Genomic DNA, 22002 nt, shown 5'->3' with positions numbered 1-22002 from the left:
CTCCTACAAAGAAACCGAGATAGGATTGACAACACATTGTGCTGTGTAAGTGGGGTATGTCCCCCTCGATATTTCTTTGAAACACACTGGGTGAAGTTGTATCCACTTTTCTGATAAAGATATCCAAACCAGAAAGGGCAAGGGTCGTTTTGAAGTGAATTGTGGTCCCCCTGTCACGGATAAAAGATACCTTTGTGTGCGGAGCACATCCTTTGTTTGGTGTGAGTAGGGTACGCTACCCTTTTTGAACTAATAAATCCACTTCTATGTAAAGGTGGTGGTCACAACCATCTAATGACTTTGTGAAAACACACTATACCATTTGCCTTTTTTTCTCTCTCTTTCATACTTCCCTTTCGGAGAAAAAAGAAAATATAAAGTAAGAAAAATTGGAAAAAGAGAGAAAAACAGAAATAAGGAAGTCTACTGTACATCTGAATCAGATTGAGCTACAGATTAATCAACCATATACTCTTTAAATAGGTTGTGAGCGCGGTGTGCGACAGGGGAAACCATTTCTGTATAAATTGTCTACATTGAGGGTTGGGTGACCTTCCTTCCCCTGTCTCTATCGCGGCTTCTTGTGCGCCAATAGGATACTGTACTCTTTTGTCTCTGTCCAAAAAAGTGGTCGTGTCCACGAAAATGCCCATGAATTGTTGAGATCGCGGCCAGATCTCGACAATTCACTGCCGTTTTCGCAGACATGGCCTTTACCGCAAAACTGCTTTTAAAGTCAGGTCCGTTCTGACAAGATGCTGCTTCAATGCTGTCGAGAAAGATGGCATTTAATAAGTGCCTGCCGCTATTTCCCCCACTGGAAATAGCAGCGGGGATTGAATACCCCCCTTAGTGTATGTTGCCATACGTGATCTGTAGTGCATATATGGGTACTTGTGAGTTATCTGGACGCCCGATTTTTTGATTGTATGCCTTAAGTTAAGGCATACAATCAGATGCGATGCGATGCGATATCGCATCGCATCGCATGCGACCATCGGATGCGATGACCCGATTTTTCCATAGGAATCAATGTTAAAATGATTCCTATGGAAAAAGGGGTCCTTTTCATACCCCTACTATCCAAGTGGGCATGGAGTTGGATATAAACCTGTGGCGAGCGTAGCGAGCCACCGAGCCCGAAGCGTGGCGAGCCCCGCGAGGGGACGGTATTCCGTGTCCCCTCGCGGGGCTCGCTACGCTCGCCACGCTTCGGGCTCGGTGGCTCGCTACGCTCGCCACAGGTTTATATCCAACTCCATGCCCACTTGGATAGTAGGGGTATGAAAAGGACCCCTTTTTCCCATTGAATTCCATGTTAAAATGGACTCAGTCCATTTTAACATTGATTCCTATGGAAAAATCGGGTCATCGCATCGCATCGCATCGCATCCGATGGTCGCATGCGATGCGATGCGATGTGCCCGATCCGACCCGATTTAGAAATCGGGCGTCCGGATAACTCACAAGTACCCATATATGACTGTAATATAATAATACACCACACAGCACTTTCAAAGCTAAATTGTCTATGTATGGTGGGAATTGTTTTACCACCTCAATCTGTCATTGTTAGCTGAACAAGAGCAATGTTCAAGCACACAATTTAAGACAACTCTAAGTCGCTGTCAAACTGGTTTGCCTACTGTTTTTAGAATAAACTGCAGTTAAGAGATTAGGCTTGTTACTGATCCTTGTGTTCAAACCTTCATACAACTGCCAATGATCAGGACTAATGGAGGCATGTAGCAGCCTGCAGAGCTTGGAGGAAAAAGCACGTTGGGAAAATATTTGATTCAGATGTGTAGCTTTAAAGCTCTGTACACACAGTGCAATATCGCTGGCAATATGGTCACTGAGGGACCATATTGCCAGCTATTTGTTTGCGCTGCAGCAAAAAAATCACCGGGGGCACGCTCCCGTGTTCAGCCTCCTAATGGTCGCTACTTGCAGGAGCAGCTGTTTCCCTCTGCGGCTCCCCTGGCAGAGTCTCTCCTGTTCATCAGCGACAATTGGCATTTTAAGACTTGGACAATAGCTATTCATTAGTGTCTTTTTTTTTTTTTATTTGTTGTTTTTTTATTTTTTTATTTAACCTTGTGCCAACTTTACATCACCGCCAGTAAAATAGTAGCTACACAGCAATGCCAGTAGCCATTGTATGCTTTATTAAACTGGTGGGCATACAATGGCTACTGGCTTTATTGAAATGCTGTTGCCTTATAATAGCCCCAAACACTTTCCATACCACTAAACAAAGGATTTAAGAAGAAAACCATGCACACGTCACAGCAGCCCAAACAGGCCCAACGCTTATACAGTATAGAGGTTTCCAACACCCTCCACCACATAATGTATCCAACACCATACGTTGGGTAATCCTATGTGTGCTTCACATAATGGGATTCTTTATATACCCCCATGCGCATTTCAGGACTGTGGCTACAGTTCTGAAATTATTTGGTAATTACCCACCACCTCATTTTATTTGGACAGCCCTGACCTGCTAGTTTTGTTAAGTGTGATTTTATATTTATTTTATTTACAGTTTCTTATATAGCGCAGCAGAATTCATTGCGCTTTACAAATGTTGACAACACTGAACGAACAAACTAGTTAAAACAGACAGACATAGAGGTTGGAGGTCCCTGCTGCAAGCTTACAATCTATAGGAAAATAGGAGGGAAACACAAGGACAGGCACCAGTAATAGCATAGCAGTCCCATCAAGTTTCAAGTCCAGAAGGGAAGCTATATATAATACATAAGTGCCTCAGAGGATTATGCGTGTGGAACTTAAATATGATAGGCTTGTCTGAAGAAGTGAGTTTTTAGGGAACGCTTGAAAGTTTGGAGGCTAGTAGAGAGTCGTATTGTGTGTGGAAGGGCATTCCATAAGATGGGTGCAGCTCTATGAAAATCCTGTAACAACAGTTAGTGGGAGCTAGTGATCCCTGCAGAAGAGAGACGCAGATCTTGTGCAGATCGAAGAGAGCGAGTTGGAAGATATTTTGTGATAAGTGAAGAGATATAGGTTGGTGTGGTTTGGTTAATAGCTTTATATGTGATTTAGAAGTATTTTGTACTGACTACGGTAGAATACAGGCAACCAATGGAGGGACTGGCACAGCGGATCAGCAGATGATGAACGTCTGGCTAGGAAGATCAGCCTCGCAGCAGCGTTTGAAATAGATTGCAGTGGTGAAGTCTGTTCTTGGGAAGACCTATGAGGAGACTATTGCAATAATCAATGCGAGAGAATGAGTGCATGAATTAGTGTTTTAGCAGTGTCATGTGTAAGATAGGGTTGTATCTCGTATATGTTTTAGAGATGCATGTAACATGATTTAGAGATAGACTGAATGTGGGAACAAAGGACAGTTCAGAGATGGGTGACCCCTAGGCAGCGAGCTTGAAAGGTAGGGTAGATTGTCACGTTCTCGACAGTTATGGAGAAATCAGGATGGTAACTGCTCCTGGTTGGAGGGAATAGAATTAATTCCGTCTTGGAAATGTTAAGTTTGAGGTAGTGAGAAGACATCAAGATGAGATAGCAGAGAGACATTCAGAGACACGGGCCAAAACCACTTGTGACAACTCTGGGGTTGATAGATTTGAGTGCCAGCCACATACAAGTGATAGTGGAATCCGAAAGAGCTGATTAGTTTGCCAAGAGATGAGGTATAGATTGAGAAGACCGGAGTACCCAAGACTGAGCCCTGCGGTACTCCAACTGACAGAGGTAGTGAAGAGGAGGTGGTATCCGAGAAGCGAACACTGAAAGAGTGTATCAGATAGGTAGGATGAGAACCAGAAAAGCACTATCATCTGGTATCACCTGGTAATAGTGGCGAACAGGAATCTTAAACCTCTCAAAAGAACGTGAACGGTCTTTTCCCTACAATAATATATTGGGTACTTGTCTCCTAGCACAGCGCCAGCGATAAAAATTGTATCCATCGGGACCCCCTGAAATCGCGTTGATCGCATTGCATGCAACCAAATCGCATGCGATGGACGCAATTTTTACATTGGCCCCCAGACCCCAATTTTTATTGTTTCCCAACCCTGATGGGTCAAATGCCCCCCCCCCCCCCCCATTGTTAACGCCACCCCACGATCAACGCCAACCCGAAGCGTGACGAGCGGCGACGGTACGCGTCGTCCGACCTTTTCATACCCCCACTATCCACGTCGGCGTGCAGTTGACTTTATATAGTGTGGCGAGTGCAGCGAGCCACCGAGCCCTAAGCGTGGTGAGCGGACGCGCATTACTTCACAGGTATTCCTCGCGGGGCACGCTGTGCTCACCACGCTTCGGGTTTGTGGCACTATATAAAATCAACTCCACGCCGACGAGGATAGTGGGGGTATGAAAAGGTCGGAGGACGCGTACCGCTGCACTCGCCAGGCTTCGGGTTGCCGTTCATTGTGGGGTGGCATTAACAATGGGGGGGCATTTGTCATGTAAAATACCAATGAGGGTGGGTATACAATGAAAAATCGGGTCCATTGGCCCATTTAACATTGTTACCTATGTAAAATCTCGATTTTTTTTTTTTAAATTTATTTTTTTAATTGTCGGGAAAAAGGCTAAAAATAGCCCTAAAATCGCGTCAGTCACGTACATCGCATACCTTAACTTAAGGTATGCGATCACCTACGACGGGCGCCGTGCTAGGAAACAAGTACCATATATTGTGATCTTATACTGTTTCATTGCCTGTATTTGTTTGTTGTGTCATAGTAAAAGCTGTAATACACTATGAATATGTAGTCCTAACTTTTATATGGTCTAAAATATCACCAGAAGGAGGAATAACAGCTGTGGGACACAACATTAAAGGAATAATGTGAAGTACGCCAGAGGTTTATTTTTGTGTTGGATACATTCTGTACCACCAGTCACAACTGTCAGTACGCTACCTTACAGAAGGTATTTCCCTGCCTGTTGCATTGTAAGCTCATTTGTGCAGGGCCACAGTTTCCTCCATTCATGTAATGTAGAATTTGTGTCCTGCATAAAGGTACAGGGGAATGGTTATCCGCACAGGATCCTTATTAGGTTTGAGGTAGAAAAAGGACCCCCCTAAATGCTGTTAAACAAGGTGTTAGCCAGCAGTCAGGTTTAGTGGGAGGTGTGCCACCACTGAGACAAAAATTGAATAATCTTGAAAAAGAGAAAGAGAAAAAAGTATGTATTTTGTGTTGTGCACCTAACCGGTCTTGGTTAAAATTTAAAGAAGCAAGGAGTGTCAGCGCTGGCTATACCAATAAATGGATCAGACGGTTCTCAAAAGTATAACAAATTTAATAATACATTAATAATATACAATAATATAAATAAAAATAATATTAAAAGGTGTGAATCAATAGACTGAGTGTCCAATATTCTTTAAAAAGGAATGTCACCGGGATATTTGGATAAATTGGCACTTAATAACTGACATGAATGTTACCATCCTGAGTGGTCTGGTTTGTAGATGGATCCAGACTGGTGATTGAATGTGTCCTTAGGTGTCCTATATTTTCAAGGACTCACGGTTCCCACTTGTATAGATTTCCTCTTGTTTAGCTTGAAAAATTAGGGATCATGCTGTTATCCCAATGCGATAGGTCCAGTTGTGATTGAGGAGCATCCGTGGGTCGATCGGACAAATCACCAATTTAGCAGAGATGGGGTTTTGTTCAGCTCAACGCGTTTCCCCGGAAGGTTTGTACATCCGGCTTCTTCAGGAGCAAGTGTCCAAATGAGAGCTCAAGGCTCATATATATACCAAAGGACTTAATTGTCTAATTGATTCACCTGTATGTAATTGTCACACCAAAAGATACAATATTAGGTAAAAAGAGAGAGAACCGTCTGAAAAAAAATATATTCAATATCCATAATAACTTCTGGTATAATATGTTTCCTTTTTATTTTGTTATAATAACATTTCAAGCAGTTTTTAGACACAATGTGTCATCATCGTGCAATTCACGGGTCACATGACACTAAAAATTAGGACTCCAAATGAGGGTCTTGTGTTACCCAGTGTTGGGGCAGTCATAGACACCCCAAGGCGCCATGCCGCCGCGTGTAAAAATGTATCCTTTTAATGGTTTCATTAAAACTAGCGAAATATGACAAACACACATAAAACGACAAAGTGAATACATGGGAGGGATAAAGTGTGTTTATTAAAATCGGTGGCTTACTTGTAGCACACTATTGTTTTATGTATCAGGTTTCTGATTTTGACACTAATTGCTCAATAAATTTCTAGACAATTGATTTAGGTGTCTTTATTTATCTGTTCATGGGGGGTATCATGCCTCAGAAGAATCTGGGCCCTTTGTGTTACTAAATAAAGACATCAATTGTGTAGAAATTTATTGAGCAATTAGTGTAAAAATCAGAAACCTGATACATACAACAATAGTGCGCTACAAGTAAGCCACCGTTTTTAATAAAAACACTTTATCCCCCCCATGTATTCACTTTGTCGTTTTATATGTGTGTTTGTCATATTTCGCTAATTTTAATGAAACCATTAAAGGTTAAATTTTAACCAAGACCGTTTAGGTGCACCACACAAAATACATACTTTTTTCTCTTTCGCAAGAATGTCCTGCAAAAAGGGTGGTAAGTGTCCCCATTGATGGTGTAACAGGATAAAACTATGAGCCCAAGTACAATTCAGCTGTAAGTACACTTAAATAGAATTCATACACATGATCACCAAGCAACATAGTCCTTAAAAGCAAGTGTATTTTTGCTTGGTAACTCCGCTGACATCTAACACATTGTAGATTGCTTATTTTCTCCAATTATTGCTACTGTGTGAAAGCAGCTAAGTTGCACTGTGCATTTGTCCCGATTGTGTCCTTACAGAGTCACAGTTGTAATTTCAGGTGCACATACAGTATGTAGAATTGTATTGAAAACGTAGTGTGTGGTGACATGGAGGCAGTATAATGCACTGGAATGGTTTGTCTCTACATGCGTGCACAGGGATGGATGTGTTGTGTATGTGGATTCAGTATGAAATCCCGGCGGTCGGGATTCCGGCGTTCAAAATCCCGACGCCGGAATTCCGACAAGGGGGGGGCGTGGATTGCGCGCTCGCCACGCAGCGGGCCCGGTGCCTCGCTACGCTCGGCACGCTAATTTATTCTACCTACAGGGGTGTCGTGGACACCCACGGAGGGAGAAAGTGTCGGGATTCCGGCATCGGGATTCTGATTGCCGGGATCTCGACCGCCGGGATTTTAACTGCATCCCGTGTATGTGGGGGTGTAAGTGGTTAAATACACAGACTCACATAGGAGGCCATACTCTGGACAAGGGCTGTTGGAGGTCTGGGTGGACCTGGTGTGGTACAGATGGAGCATCTCTCAGCCAGCACCGGGGCTCACCAGAATGCCACCGCTAGTGAGCGCCAGCGGAAAGGTGCTCCATCTGACTGGGATGGGTGAGCATCTCGCACGCGTATCCCAGTTTTCAGGTGTCAGGGGACGCGAACCCTGCCCATCTGCAGGCTTAGGGGAGGTGTTAGGGACCGGCAGACAACAATGGGGGTGCCCCATCTGAAGGGAACGCGTGAGCGAGCCAGCCTCCTTCCGGCGGCTGGTGATCCGACCGTCAGCCCCCCGCTGAATTAGAGCGGCTCCATCTGTATTTCAGGAAGTACCCGTCAGTATTATGGCATGAATAAATGCTGAAACAGCCATCTCATTCCATGCACACTCTGATGCACACCGTGGAAGAACTTTTATAGCTGTAATTGCATAAAGTCTCAGATAGATGACCGCCAACAAATGTATCCACGGAGACATGTGTATCCCCCTCTGAATTGGGCCCATAGTCTTTTACTGGCAAGGTCATGACTGCATCAATATTTTGGGAAAATGTATCAAGATTTCTTAAGAGCGAAGAAGTTACCCACCGCAGCTAATCCACTTCTAGCTAGTATTTATCAAGCACATTCTATAAAATAATACGCTGAAGCAGATTGGTTTCTATATACTGTACAACTTATTCACATATTCATTAACCATTACTTACATATATAGTTCCTGCATATACTGGCTTTAAAAATGTAAACAAAAACTTCATAAAAGAAGACCTTATTCATGAGAAAAAAAGGTAAGAAGGCCTTTCCTGCAAGCTTAGTCTATAGATGGCTTGATACATTTCCCCCATTGCATGCATTGCGCAGCATGGCCCTCCTTTCCCTCTAGCAGAAATAGACTGGCCTGCACAGTCTATCACTGCTTTCGATGCCACGTGGCTGCGTATTGGGATCGAATCTAGATTGAATGCGGCTTAATACTGTGCTCTGCTAATTAATTTGGACTATATAGTCCAAATTGAATAGAAAGTTAGCTAGAATTGCACCATGTGTACATAGCGTAACACACACTGGGGCAGAGGAATGAAGCCTGGAGAAGAGATAAAGTGAAAGGAGGTAAAGCACCAGCCAATGAACTGTGTGAAAATGACAGTTGGGAGTAGATTGGCTGGTGCTTTATCTCCGGTTTAGCTCTTCTACAGGCTTAATACATCTGCCCAGTAGGCCATATGCAGCAAGTTCAAAAAGTGAAACTGAAGAGTTATAAACTACCACCAATAATTGGTTGGTAGTTTATCACTCTCCACTTTATCACTTTTTGAAGCTTAGTACATCTGGCCGACTGAGTGTAGTGTCGCTCCTCTATTTCTAGGTCTCTAAACTATACGATAGTGAAAATATAATCCAAATTCATCAAGTAGTTTTTGCTTGATGCCAGCCCAGACAGACATAAATTGGTGTGAAAAAATTGCCATGCAAACATCTGTATTCATCACAATGACCTGTAATGTTTACCTTATATAGGAATATAATCTTTTTTACTCAACTTTTATTATTTTAATTTATATAACAAACGTGAGTGACGCTGCCATTTTTAGCACATATGCATATCTCTAATAGAGATGTTGGCATTGTTAGCAGATATTTTGCACCTCTCTAAGAGATGTTGGCACTCAAAAAGTTAATAAAAATGATGTGTACAGACAAAACCCATATATGTATTTTATATATAATACCTAGTATGCATGTTATTATAGTGATGTCTAGGGCATGAAATGTGTGTATGTGAAAAAGAAAAGACTGGGAATAATCAACATACCTTTTTCGTGTACAGAGGTTCTCCTCACTTTCACTCATCACTAATGGTCGGGTTGTCCCACCTTGACTTGCTTCAAGCATGACTTCAATCTAAAGTTGAATTAAAATAGATGTGCATATAATATGGTGATAAGATCTTGGCAATATGTTTTTGGGTAGGTTTGTTTTTTGGGGGTAAAACAGAATTAATTCTGTTAACTTAACAGTGCTTATTTTCCAGTGTCCTATTTTTGGATAAAGTAGTAACGGTAAGTCTACATTTACAAACCTCAACTTACAGAAATCTGTTCCAACTCAACTGCAGCATAAAATCCTTTTATTAGTAGAACTTCATTAATACTTAGGGCCTTATTCTAGTTCACTCTTTCTGACAAAATCCTTCTTACATGGACAAAACCATGTGCACTGCAGGTGGGGCAGATGTAACTTTTGCAGAGAGAATTAGATTTGGGTAAGGTTTTACTTCAAAGTGAGATCTATATTGCGAAACAAAATAACTCACCCAAATCTAATTCTATCTGCACCGGTTACATCTGCCCCCAGCAGTGCACATGGTATTGTCCATTTAAGAAGGATTTTGTCAGAAAGAGTGAACTAGAATAAGGCCCTTAGTGTAGTCTGTTGGGGCTGTTATCCTGAGGACGGGGGTGCTATCACCGAAAGTGATTGATGTATTGCCCAATACACTTTTGATGCAGCAAAATTTGAAGTCTGTGTGCCTCTTCTATTGGATTGGTATGTTTGTTTATCAGAGTGCACCGACGACGATGCTTATAATATAATTGGAGTGCCGGCAAAAAAGGAAGTTTTATATACACAAGGCTGGATTGAAAAGTAATGCCTCCATGGCTATAAGTTGACTATTTTTGAATACATTCAACGCTACAAACCTATCGTTCGGTCCTGGTGTCGACAAACCACTAGCTTACTTCTCCGACAGGTTTGCCTGACTCATCGACGCACAAGCTTGGAAAGGGATGGGGACTACGTTAAAAAGTGAATAGTGCTAAACGCTGTTATCATGTACAAAAAAAAAGGGTACTTGTGAGTTATCCGGGCTGCCGATTTTTTTGATTGTATGCCTTAAGTTAAGGCATGCAATCAGATGCGATGCGATGCGATATCGCATCGCATCGCATGCGACCATCGGATGCGATGACCCGATTTTTCCATAGGAATCAATGTTAAAATTGACTGAGTCCATTTTAACATGGAATTCAATGGGAAAAAGGGGTCCTTTTCATACCCCTACTATCCAAGTGGGCATGGAGTTGGATATAAACCTGTGGCGAGCGTAGCGAGCCACCGAGCCCAAAGCGTGGCGAGCGAAGCGAGCCCCGCAAGGGGACTGTATTCTGTGTCCCCTCGCGGGGCTCGCTACGCTCGCCACGCTTCGGGCTCGCTACGCTCGCCACAGGTTTATATCCAACTCCATGCCCACTTGGATAGTAGGGGTATGAAAAGGACCCCTTTTTCCCATTGAATTCCATGTTAAAATGGACTCAGTCCATTTTAACATTGATTCCTATGGAAAAATCGGGTCATCGCATCGCATCCGATGGTCGCATGCGATGCGATGCGATGTGCCAGATCCGACCCGATTTAGAAATCGGCAGCCCGGATAACTCACAAGTACCAAAAAAAGTGTTGAAATGTGTTCACAAATAAAAAAAACTATAAAAAAGCCATGGAGGCAATACTTACCGATCCAGCCTCGTATATGTTTGCATATCTGGCTGTACATTGACACAAGTTTTCTTGTATTAGAGTTTTTGTGGGCACACTCACGCTAGTTGGAGCTTGACATTTTTTTATTCAAACTAGTTTGTTTCCATTTACAGTCAGTCATAAAATAGCTTTATTAATATATATATATGTATATTACTTTGCATGACCATATTTGCAGTGTTTTAGAGATTTTAAATCAAATTGGTACCACCTGATGAATTGCAATATCAACTGATGAATAATAGAAATGTCTCCTTTTAGTGATCAGCTGATATATGTGGCAAAAAACAAAAACCAGCCCATCCTGGGTCATGTTTTCTGGGCCCTTGTCATGGGCATTGAGTAACTAGAACCATGCCTTCTGGTCTAGTTTTGTAAACTAAATTGCATGTGATTGCCTGTTCCTCTGGTTGAGAGACCACATCCGTCTTTATACACAGCAATGTGTAAAAGGTCTAGGTTGCTAATATCATTGGGGTCCTACATTGCATGCTGAAACTTAAGAGTATGCAACAATGAGCCAAGAAATGAGGAAGAAAAAGTACTTCACTTTTATTTATCAAGATGAGAGTACTTCTACATTCTAAGTGCTTCTCAAAGTGAAAAGTTTTGTTTTAACTTTTTACTCTTGCGAATCACTTGGCATTGCACACCGGTATGGGTCATAGGGTCAACTGTACGAAGGCCAACAGGGCTTGTGGCTAAGGTCAACAGGGTCGGAAGGTCGACTATGGGAAGACATGAGTTTTTCACTTTTTTTATTGTCCCAAATTTCGATATTAGTCAACATTGACATTATGAGTGTACCGCTGTGCTCGCCATGCTTCGGGCACGATGCCTCGATGTGCTCAGCACACTATTGTATTCTCCCTCCACGCCCAAGTGGACGGTAGGGTTGTCGACCTTCGGACCCTGTCAACTTTAGCCATGTCTACCTATTTCATGTGTTGACCTGTCGATCTTATTTTGTCAACCTAATGTATTTCGACCTTCATTGTTTCGAACTAGCGACCGTATCCCTTGCATACAAATAGCAAAATAACAAGACCAACGCTTCTTTGATGTGGATAAAGGAGAAAACAAAGTCCCTCTGTATTTGTGCACCATTATAACTTCACTGTAGTGATATATCTAGTACCGGTTCCATTACAATTCAATGAATATCTGAGTATGTGTGAGCATTTAGGAAATGTGTGTGGTATTAGGCTAGTTTGTAGAAAATAAGGGGGGAGATTCATATTATGTACTGGGAGTTTTACTGTAATGTTTGGTTTGGTAGGATGTTAAGATTGTGTTGTGGCAGGCTGTTAATGTTCTGAGGGTGTCGCTATTGCATGTTTTCATGTGTTGTGTTGACATTTTGCCTGACGACCAATATTGGTCAGTTATTTGATCTCCACAAAAGTTATGCTTTATCCCTGTGCAGGTGGAAACCGGGAAACTCATTTAGATTTGCATGTAAAAAAGTTATGTCTCTTAATTTTTGGCTGCAACTTGCTACTTCTCTTTAGTGCACACATATATATTCCAGCAATGTGCGTCTTTTTACTGGCAAATTGCCCCGCTACAAGAAGGAACAATAATAGTGAAGGCGTGTCAATGTGAAATGCGCCTGTGATGGCCACAGGGCTGTTTTAAATACAATTTGGCTCTCTGTGGGAACAGTAAAATAAATATGAGTGCCAGCTCCCCACCCCTCCCAGTGGACATTTTAAAATGAAAACATCTACAAGCAAAAAGGGTGTGTGGACTTGAAGGAAAAGACTACCTAACACCACAGTTATGCCCCTGACCCCATATTATACCCAACAATTATACCTCAAACACCATATTATGCCCCATACAGTAATGTACCTTACAAATGATGCCCCGCAATTATGTCCCTGACACCAGTTATGCCCTTTACAAATTACGGCACAATGTAAAGCTACCCACTTTTAAACTACATGTTTGTTGTCAGGGGTTGGTGCCCGCTGTCAGCCTGGATTCAATGGAGGCTGCAGTTGTAGGGGACCAAGCTTAAGGTGCATGGCCAGCCACCAGAGATGGTGTGGTCAACTTCTACAGAGGAACGTGGGCAACCATTACAGAGGACATGTGAAAAACAGGGCTCCTTTATAAAAGGAGGTCACAGGTTTGTGTCAGAGCAAGCACCCAAGTTTATCCTGACCCCGAGCCACTAAATGACATGCTCCTAAAAGGAGGTAGTGGGGTCCACTGATTTGTAACATGAGCAGAGAGATTTAGATTTGGGTGGGGTGTGTCCAAACGGAAATCTTTATAGTAATGTAAGAAAAAGGTGTCTCACATGTGGGCTACATGCAAAAGCAGACAGTATTTACCCTGCAAGAAAAAATAAAAATGTATTTTCTTCATTGCATTGCAGCATGGATTGTTCTAGATATAAAGGGGTCTATATATACTAAACCCTTGAGAGACAATCGGCTCCTAAATGCCATGTTACAGGCTGTGTTTGAAAAATCACAGGAGCTGGTTGCTTGGTACTTTATCTCTCCACTTAATTTCTCTCCAAGGCTTAGTACATACAGTAGACCCCAAAGTTTCTTACTTTTTCTATGCTTTATGTCCAAATCAGAATCGGGCCCTTAGAGCAGACATGTACAAACTATGGCCCTCCAGCAGTTGTGAAACTACACATCCCAGCATGCCTTGCCATACTGTTAGCATTCCCTAATTGCAAAGATGTGGCAAGGCATGATGGGACTTGTAGTTTCACAACAGCTGGAGGGCCGAAGGTTCCCCATCCCTGCCTTAGAGGATGAAGAGGAAGAAAGTCATTTCACAGATAGTCTGATGTTAGCCCGCCCTCATTTGATAATAGCCAATTTAATGGATTAATAAAAAAAAAAAAGCCACTGACATTTTTAATTATGTATACATATTTACTACAGTAAGTAGCACAGCTTACAGGGACAGTATCTGCATGTCCTATCCATTTACACTCTTTTCAAGATGGAATATGGTACAGTACAGTGGATATTTGCAGTTACTGGTACATTTCAGGCTGACTGTACTATCACAAGCATCCAAGTGCTGCCACCAAACATGTGCCACCACTAGGCACATGCCTAATGGGAAGTTAGGCACTGCCCCTATGGTTTGCTTTTATGCTAAGCTGTAAGAAAAATAGTTTACAGTACCTTTATTCCACCTTTAGTCTTCTTATTATTCCTTTTTCGAGACAGATCAGCTTCAGAAAGCGATTTTGGAGGGATGCAGGGAATGTCTGGAGCTCTTCGAGTCATTGCTGGAAAATAGTTCAATTTATATATTAGTGATTTGGGTTTGTATATTTATTTACTTATTAACCGTTATGCACAGTATAGAGCGCACACATATACTTCCAATTTCTATTCCCTACCACATGTACACGCACACACATTCCTTCTAGGGATGATTTTGTTGGGAGCCATACCAGGGCGTGGGCCATGGTATGTATCGAACCCATAGCCTCAGTGCTGTGAGGCAGTAATGCTAACCGTTACATTGTCAGTGCTGCCCTAAAATGTCATCTATATCGGTTTTATGCTGTCTTTTATGTGTTTGTTCTTGTTTGTATATGCCGATTGGATAAAGATCATTTTCTTATTTAGCTTCAAAATTAAAATTTGTTTCATTGATTGAGTTTAGAATTTATTTCTAAAATCTAAGACAAGACTGAAGCATGGGTAATTTTTATGTCAATTTAAAATACAGGTTTAATGGATATTTAAGATGTTATTTAGATGGTTAAGACAGGCAAAAGGGTGATTTTTATGGCGATTTGGCCATTTTTTTCTGGTGAGAAATCAAATGGAAAGTGTCAAAATCGCATATGTTTGACATCACGTCCGAATTTGGAAGAATATGAGGTGGATGCACAGCCTATTGTAATGCACTATAGAGTGGCGTAATATGCAACATAGTGCCTCCAATTCATATCTGTGCTGGCGTCTACAATTTGACATAATTACTACTATAGTTCATAAAATAAACTAGGCCACTATTATGGGACATAAAGTTAACAACTCATACTGAGATGTGCCGCTGTAGCATGTTTGGCACAGAGGCCCCTTTAATATGTTGCTTTGGGACAGCAGAAGTTCTGTCTTTTCCCATAATTCCAGGTAACCATAGCTACCAGAGGTGACAAGGCACCACCTTCCCTGTCAAATTTACAAGTCTGAGAAACACTTTTCACCATGGGTGGTACATACATGTCCATTTAAATATTTGCCTTGGGGCCTACAATATATTTAGTTATGCCCCTTCTTATTGTAATGTGGTATATATAATGAATTGGAGGGCAGTATAATGTTACATGATATGAACTGGTGGCACTGTAATGTGGTACATATGAACTGGTGGCACTGTGTGGCTTAATTTATTTATTTACAGTTTCTTATATAGCGCAGCAGATTCCGTTGCGCTTTACAATAGAAGACAGGAATACTGTAAAACAAACTGGGTAACAACAGACAGACTTGGAGGTAGGAGGGCCCTGCTGCAAGCTTACAATCTATAGGGATATAGGAGGAAACACAAGGACAGGCACCAGTAATAGCATAGCAGTCCCACCTAGTTACAAGTCCAGAAGGGAAGCTATATAATACATAAGTGCCTCAGAGGGTTATGCATTTAGAAGTTAAATATGATCGGCTTGCCTGAAGAGGTGAGTTTTCAGTGAACACTAAAGGTTGGCTTAATGTGAACTGGCAACCCTACAATGGGACAGAATGTGAACTAGGGAACTATTATGGGGCATAACATTAATTAAGGCACTGCTTGGTTCAGAAAATGAACTAGGGCATTATTTTGTGGCATACAAACTACGGCAGAGAGGAGTATCTAGAAGAATTGGGACAAGGTCACTTCAATATGTTGCTATGGAGTTCACAAAGTTTTGACTACACCCCTTGGTGTCTGAGCCACAATGCTGTAGCAAAGATATAATATCTGATGGCAGACATTTGCTCATGTCTGTCTGCTGTGGTATGGTAGAGCCACTTTACACACACACACACACACACACACACACACACACACACACACACACACACACACACACACACACACACACACACAGAGCTGTGTTTACTAGAAACAGTCATCATCTATTTTCACTGATTGTGTAATAGTGCGCAATTGATTTAAGCATATGAACAATGTTACCATAACAAATGTGCAAATGCTTAAAAAGAACTTCATCGATTTGACTTAAACGGTTTATATGAGAAGTATGTACTGTATATTAAGCCGGTTAATCCATTTTTCTTCTGCTGATTTGCATAAAACTTTAAAATAGATTTTATTGTACAATAACTATTTTAATACTAGAAAACCATTTATTTGATAATTATACGCATGTAAAATTTGGTCCATCTGACAGTAAAACAAATCATTTTATATTAATATGCACCAAACTGCAATCCTATTTTTTACTGTAATAAGAAACTTTATGTGCATAATACTGTACATAACACTATACCAGTGGTTTCCAAACTGTGTTCCGCGGCACCCTGGGGTGCTTTGGGACACTTGCCTTGGTTTGGTGCTCCAGGACAAATTCAAATAATTTATTGTCAATGTAACAGGCAAAACCAGTGCTTGTGGCTTCCAATCATAATATATATGGACAATCAGAAGTTAATCCTGCCCACACCACAAAAGTAAATATGAGGATGACAATAAAAACCATTGATTTAATTTAGGTTTTCTTTCTTCTAAAATTCTCAATAAGAAACTTGTCGCCTAGAGGTGCTGTGAAGAAATGTCTGTTACTCCAGGGCACCATGATTCAAAAACGTTTGTGAACAACTGCATTACTTATTGAGGAAGCAAATGATATACAGTATAGAAATAAACATTTTATTGGCTCTTACACACAAATAAAAAAAAAGAACAATCCCCATTACATTCTTCTACTATGTAGTAATCACAAGAAGCTATGAAAGACATCTGGCACTGCAATTCATGGCCCAATAAAAAAACAATGAAATAATAATGTAACACCAGTGATCAAATGGTATACGGTCACTGGGTCAACCACAGGAAGGTGGACATTCAATAAGTTGACCACTGAAGGTCGACAGGCCTTAGGTCAACACGCTCAAAAGGTCAACATGGCTTTAGGTTGACAAGCATTAGGTCGACATGGGGAAGGTCAACAGTCAAACAGGGGACGCAGTGCACAGATATGGTCTCCATGTCCACACCCTGGGGAAAACCGTGAAAAACCCATGTTGACCTTTTGACTGTTGACCTTCCCCATGTTGACATAATGACCCTGTTGTCCTAAAAACCACCACTGATGGAGATACAGTTCGAGCTCCTAACTGTCTGGGCAAAGTTAGGACTGGTTAATTACAAATACAATCATTGCCCCCACCCCCCCAGTAGCAGAAGCACACATCTACATTATGTGCTGTGCTGACAGCAGGCTCAGCATGAGTTCTCACGCTGTCAGTGAGACGCTCACGTTGAGCCTGCTATCAGCAAAGCACATGCTGTAGAGGTGTGCGCTGCTGCAGCCCGGGAGGGGGAAAGGCGGGGGTCGGACCAGGGCCCGGGTAATTAGTGTCCCCCCCACCCCTCTTGGTGACCCTGTGTATATGGGATAAATGGTTGTCTTCAGAGGTCATGTGAGAGATAGTCACTTGCTTGTAAAATTCCAACCACTACTTGTGTTATGTTACGAGGCAAAGAGTGGGAGTGAAGTTTTTTTTTTATTTGTTTCCTTTTTAAAGATTGTCAAAAGTTGCTATATGCAGCTTCTCCACCTCTCTATTCTTAAACCCTCTTAAGAGTAGGGCAGTGGAGAAGTTGCCTATAGCAAGCAATGAGATTATTTTATAATTTTATAGAATGTGCTTAATACATGTTAGAAGCTAATTGATGACTCTGGACACTCTCTCCACTTGTCTTTAGAATATTTGATACTTTTAGGAAAGTGCTTTGTTAAGTGTATTTTTTGCAAACGTGGTTTCGCTCCTGGTGGTACAAATATACAGTACCATACCCACAAGAAAGACTCTGGTGGAGGCAATGCATCATTCGGAAAAAACGTATTGCCCCTTTATACAGAGCTTTAAACCCGGTGTATTGCCAGGTGAACCTAGTTCATGCCTCGGTATAAAAGGATTAATCCAGGTCCAGTGACCCAGAACTGCAGCCAAGGCAGCTTGGTCTCAGAAAGGACACTGGGTTAAGTGGCAGTGTGAAGGGTTAACCCAAGTCCCACCGGGTTGTGATCGTTTGGTCTACAGCATGTTGGTCGACAAGCATTAGTCCGACATGGAGAAAGGTCGACATGGGTCTAGGTCAACATGGGTTTAGGTTGACAGCGCATTAGGTCGACACAAGCATTAGGTTGATATGGTCTATGTCGACAGTCAAAAGATTGACATGGGGTTTTTCCATTTTTTGACCCGAATGTCGACATGGACAATGGTTTTAAATGCATTGCATCGCTCGCAATGCTTCGGGCAAACTATATTATTCTCCCACCACGCCCTAGTGAATGGTAGGGCATGAAATACCGCTTAAAAAACCCATGTCGACCTTTTGACTGTCGACAGACCCTAATGCTTGTGTCGACCTAATGATATGTCAATCTATCTCCATGTCGACCTAATGGTGTCAACCCAATGCTTGTCGACCAACATGCTGTAGATCAATGACCGTATCCCGTCCCACCTGGATCCCATTTCCAGCATTTGGAGCGAGATGGTGTCCTCTCCAAGCGCCAGCACTTCACCCAGATGCAGTGTGAATGGCAAGAAGTCTGAACGACAGTGACCAAAGGCCATGATTTTATCATGAGAATAACATGGAATATTCAGATTAATCACATTAACAGCTTGGCATATGAATTAATGTGCAGAGGCATAGCTAATATTTAACTTCAGGTTTGTAGTAAACACAAAGCAGACATGACTTTATCAAACACATTCAAAGGCTAAATAAAAAGAACATATGCAAAGGGTTTAATGTCCAGCTAATGGTGTAGTACCAGGAAACGCTGAGGCAGAAATGTAGGCCACCTTATTGGACTTGTTCTTACAACAATAGACTTGCTGGTCTTTTTATGGTTCATGATCAATGATGTCTTTTCCTGTCTAACAAACACAAACCATTTGTTTAAGTTGCAATAACTATCATAAATTCCACACATCGCAGGCATTTCTCAGAGCCAAACTTCTGGATTGCATATGCTGTGTATTGTAGGCTGAAACCCAGAGACGCATCCAATGTGCTGCAGTATGCTGTTTAAGGCCAAGCCAATGTTTCACATGAAAAGGTTGACATGAGATTTTCATGTTTTTTTGTGTCAATGTTGACACCTGAGCATGTGGACACCCGATTAGTACTGCGTCCCCTTGCACGCCATGCTACATGCCCTTTATTGGTTAGATTCGTCCCTGTGGATGGTAAAGTATGAAAAGTTAAAAAAATCCTTAAAATATAATTTTGACCTTGTCCTGTGTCGACGAAATGCATGTCGACCTACCACCTTTCATATATAAGGGAACTTCCAGTGGCATATGGCATGCTGGTAAGTTTTGTTGCAATAAGAGGTCTGAGCAGGATGTGGCTGCATTTTGGGATGATACAATTTTGTATATAGACTAAGGGCGTGATGTACTAAGAGGAATATGTGGTAAAACCCCGGTTTTACCACATTTTCAAATGTACTAATACCCGGCCGCCACGTCATCACAGGGCAGGGTATCGCTACCCTATAGAAGCCTATGGGCTTCTTTCGCAGCCCGCTGCAGACTCCTACCCCCGTCCCTGTCCTCCGTGAAACTACTCCATAGCATATGTCACAGCCGGATGTCCTTCTGGCTGCAGGGTTAGAAGGAGCCACCAGGACAGCTGCACTGAGCTGTGATGGAGATGACCCGCTCACCACATCTACAGGTATCGCGGGGGGCCTCCATCACCGCATTGCGATGCTAGCCGCATATGTTAATACATATACACTAGCATCGCTGCGATCAGGCGACGAGGGGTGCCAATGTATTTTAATACATCCCGCCCCAAGAGCCTAATTCAGACCTGTTCGCTTGGCTGCGTGTAATAGTTCCCCTGCCCTTCCCTCCACAAGCGAACACAAGTGAACAGCCCCTAAATGCTGATTCAACTAACCATACATACAGATGTAGCCTGGCTCATCCTTTTCTGACGAGCGCCGGCGATAGGGACTGGGACGCGCGTGCGTGTATCACGGCGGCCGGGCAGCGTGTCATCCTTTTCTGACGAGCGCCGGCGATAGGGACGGGGACACGCGTGCGCGTATCACGGTGGCTGGGCAGCGTCAGGGAGATGCTGCCCAGTTCGGGTGGGGGGGGTCGGGGCGGCGAGGGGGACCGGTGGCGACCCACGGCAAGCTCCGTTGCCACGGGGCGTGCCCTGGAGGGAGCCGGCTGCTAGCTCCATCTGTAGGAGCCTGTTGAACTTGATTTTCGTTCTTTAATGCTTTCCTCTATCCAGGTTATTTGTGGTTCTGCATGAGGCAATTTGTTTAGCCAGTTTATTATGTTTTAAAAGATGTTTTGTTAATTTTGAAGTGTGCAAACATTTCCTTAATTAGCAAAATAAATATAATACTATACTCTGTATATGTTATTTAAGTATTCGGTTTAGTTTTTTTTCTCTTATCAGTTGTGTTGTCATTTAGCAATATTGGTGCTGCTTCTATGATTTTACTACCAGAGGATTCAGTACTAATTTAGGACCTTATTCTGGTCCACACGCAATGCTGCAAAATTCGTTCCACGCACCAAGAAGGGCAGTGTGGCATGACTAGGGCATGATGACTTTTGCATTATGGTTTCTAATTTTTCCATGTCTATAAGGCAAGATGGCGGTTTCTGATCTATCAATTTGAAATTACATAGTTTGTTATAAGATTTTTCCTTTAGTTAATAACTTGACTAAGTGACCTGTGTGAAAATTTCACATGCAAATAAAATACGATTCATTTTATAGCAAAGTTGGTGGTTTGTAGTAGGATGAAAGAAGAGCCTTCACCTTGTAAAACGTGACACAATGTCATGTAGAATCATTTTTTTCTCTGAGCCTCTTGGTCCGTCAATGAAGTAACATTTGGTAAGTGTATTCTTTACCAAATGTAACACCTTATCCGCTATTGCCTTCTGTTCATGGTTTAGTCTGTTACTCTTCCTCATTGTAAGACTCCTTTGGCTGTTCTACCACAACAGGTTCTGGTAAATGGAAGTGGTCACGCGTTCTTCCATGTTGTGTAAAAATGTGTTGCAATTCGAGATTGTAGAATTCCTGAGGTTGGTGTTGTCTTCAAAAATCTTCGGATAACGCATCCCGAAATGTTTCCAAAAACTCACGTATATTGACAGGTGAACAGAAAATGCAGATGATCGCAAAAAGTCATCTCTACTGTGATTTTTAACTTTGATTTTTAAACAAATAATACAATGTGCAATTATAAATGAACAATTCTTCAGAAGAGGAAAACTTATGGGGTGACTGTGGTTGACCCGCTAAGCAGTGTAAAATTGCTGCTTAGCAAGCCATCTAGCGCCATCCGCACGCACATCCCTCCTAACGGAGCTTCCCCACGGTCCCCGCCGCCAGTCCCCAAGGCTGCCCCCACCTATCTCCCGCATCCCAGTCAGATGGAGCGCCATCTGGCGAGCCCCAGCGCTGACTAAGAGGCGCTCCATCTGTAAGTCAGTCTTGACTGGCCTATATTTGCTGCATCAGGGTCCGAGAACGGATCAGGCAGCTGCATTTTCCTGGGCGCACCCACCCTTTTAGTGAATACGCTCATAAAACACTGGTTAAATATGAAGGGAGAAAATGGGATCGTCAACGAAAATCACATTCTACAAATAATATATATGATTTACTGTACAAATGGCACATAAAAATTGCAACTTTCAATATTTCCTATTGAATATAAGCAGTTGATATACAGGTTAATCTTGTTAAACCAAACATGAATGGAAGGAGGAGCAGCTGTTTCCCAAAGTACACTGCTAGGTTAATTGGGGTCAATGCACTGTTTAGGTGTATTAAGAGATTTCTTCTAATCTGAGATCAGCGTATCAATAAGATTAAAAACCATATCTACTAAT

At 42.2% G+C, this 22002-nt stretch overlaps 1 protein-coding gene across 4 annotated transcripts in view; it reads right to left on the bottom strand.

Moving 5' to 3' along the window:
* The window catches only part of MCF2L2 (MCF.2 cell line derived transforming sequence-like 2), a 316747-nt gene that overhangs the window by 173987 nt on the left and 120758 nt on the right, over positions 1-22002 (bottom strand). For all 4 annotated transcript variants that reach the window (XM_083177641.1, XM_083177640.1, XM_083177642.1 and 1 more), the window contains exons 14-15: positions 14044-14150; positions 9156-9244 (exon numbers count right to left, since the gene is read on the bottom strand). In XM_083177641.1, coding sequence (XP_083033767.1) covers positions 9156-9244; positions 14044-14150 — 196 coding nt within the window. The remainder of the gene's footprint in view (positions 1-9155; positions 9245-14043; positions 14151-22002) is intronic.

Source organism: Crinia signifera, chromosome 3, assembly GCF_055691185.1.
Source record: "Crinia signifera chromosome 3, ASM5569118v1, whole genome shotgun sequence".
In the NCBI taxonomy this organism is placed as follows: Eukaryota; Metazoa; Chordata; class Amphibia; order Anura; family Myobatrachidae; genus Crinia; species Crinia signifera.
This window is presented reverse-complemented; position numbering and strand designations above follow the sequence as displayed.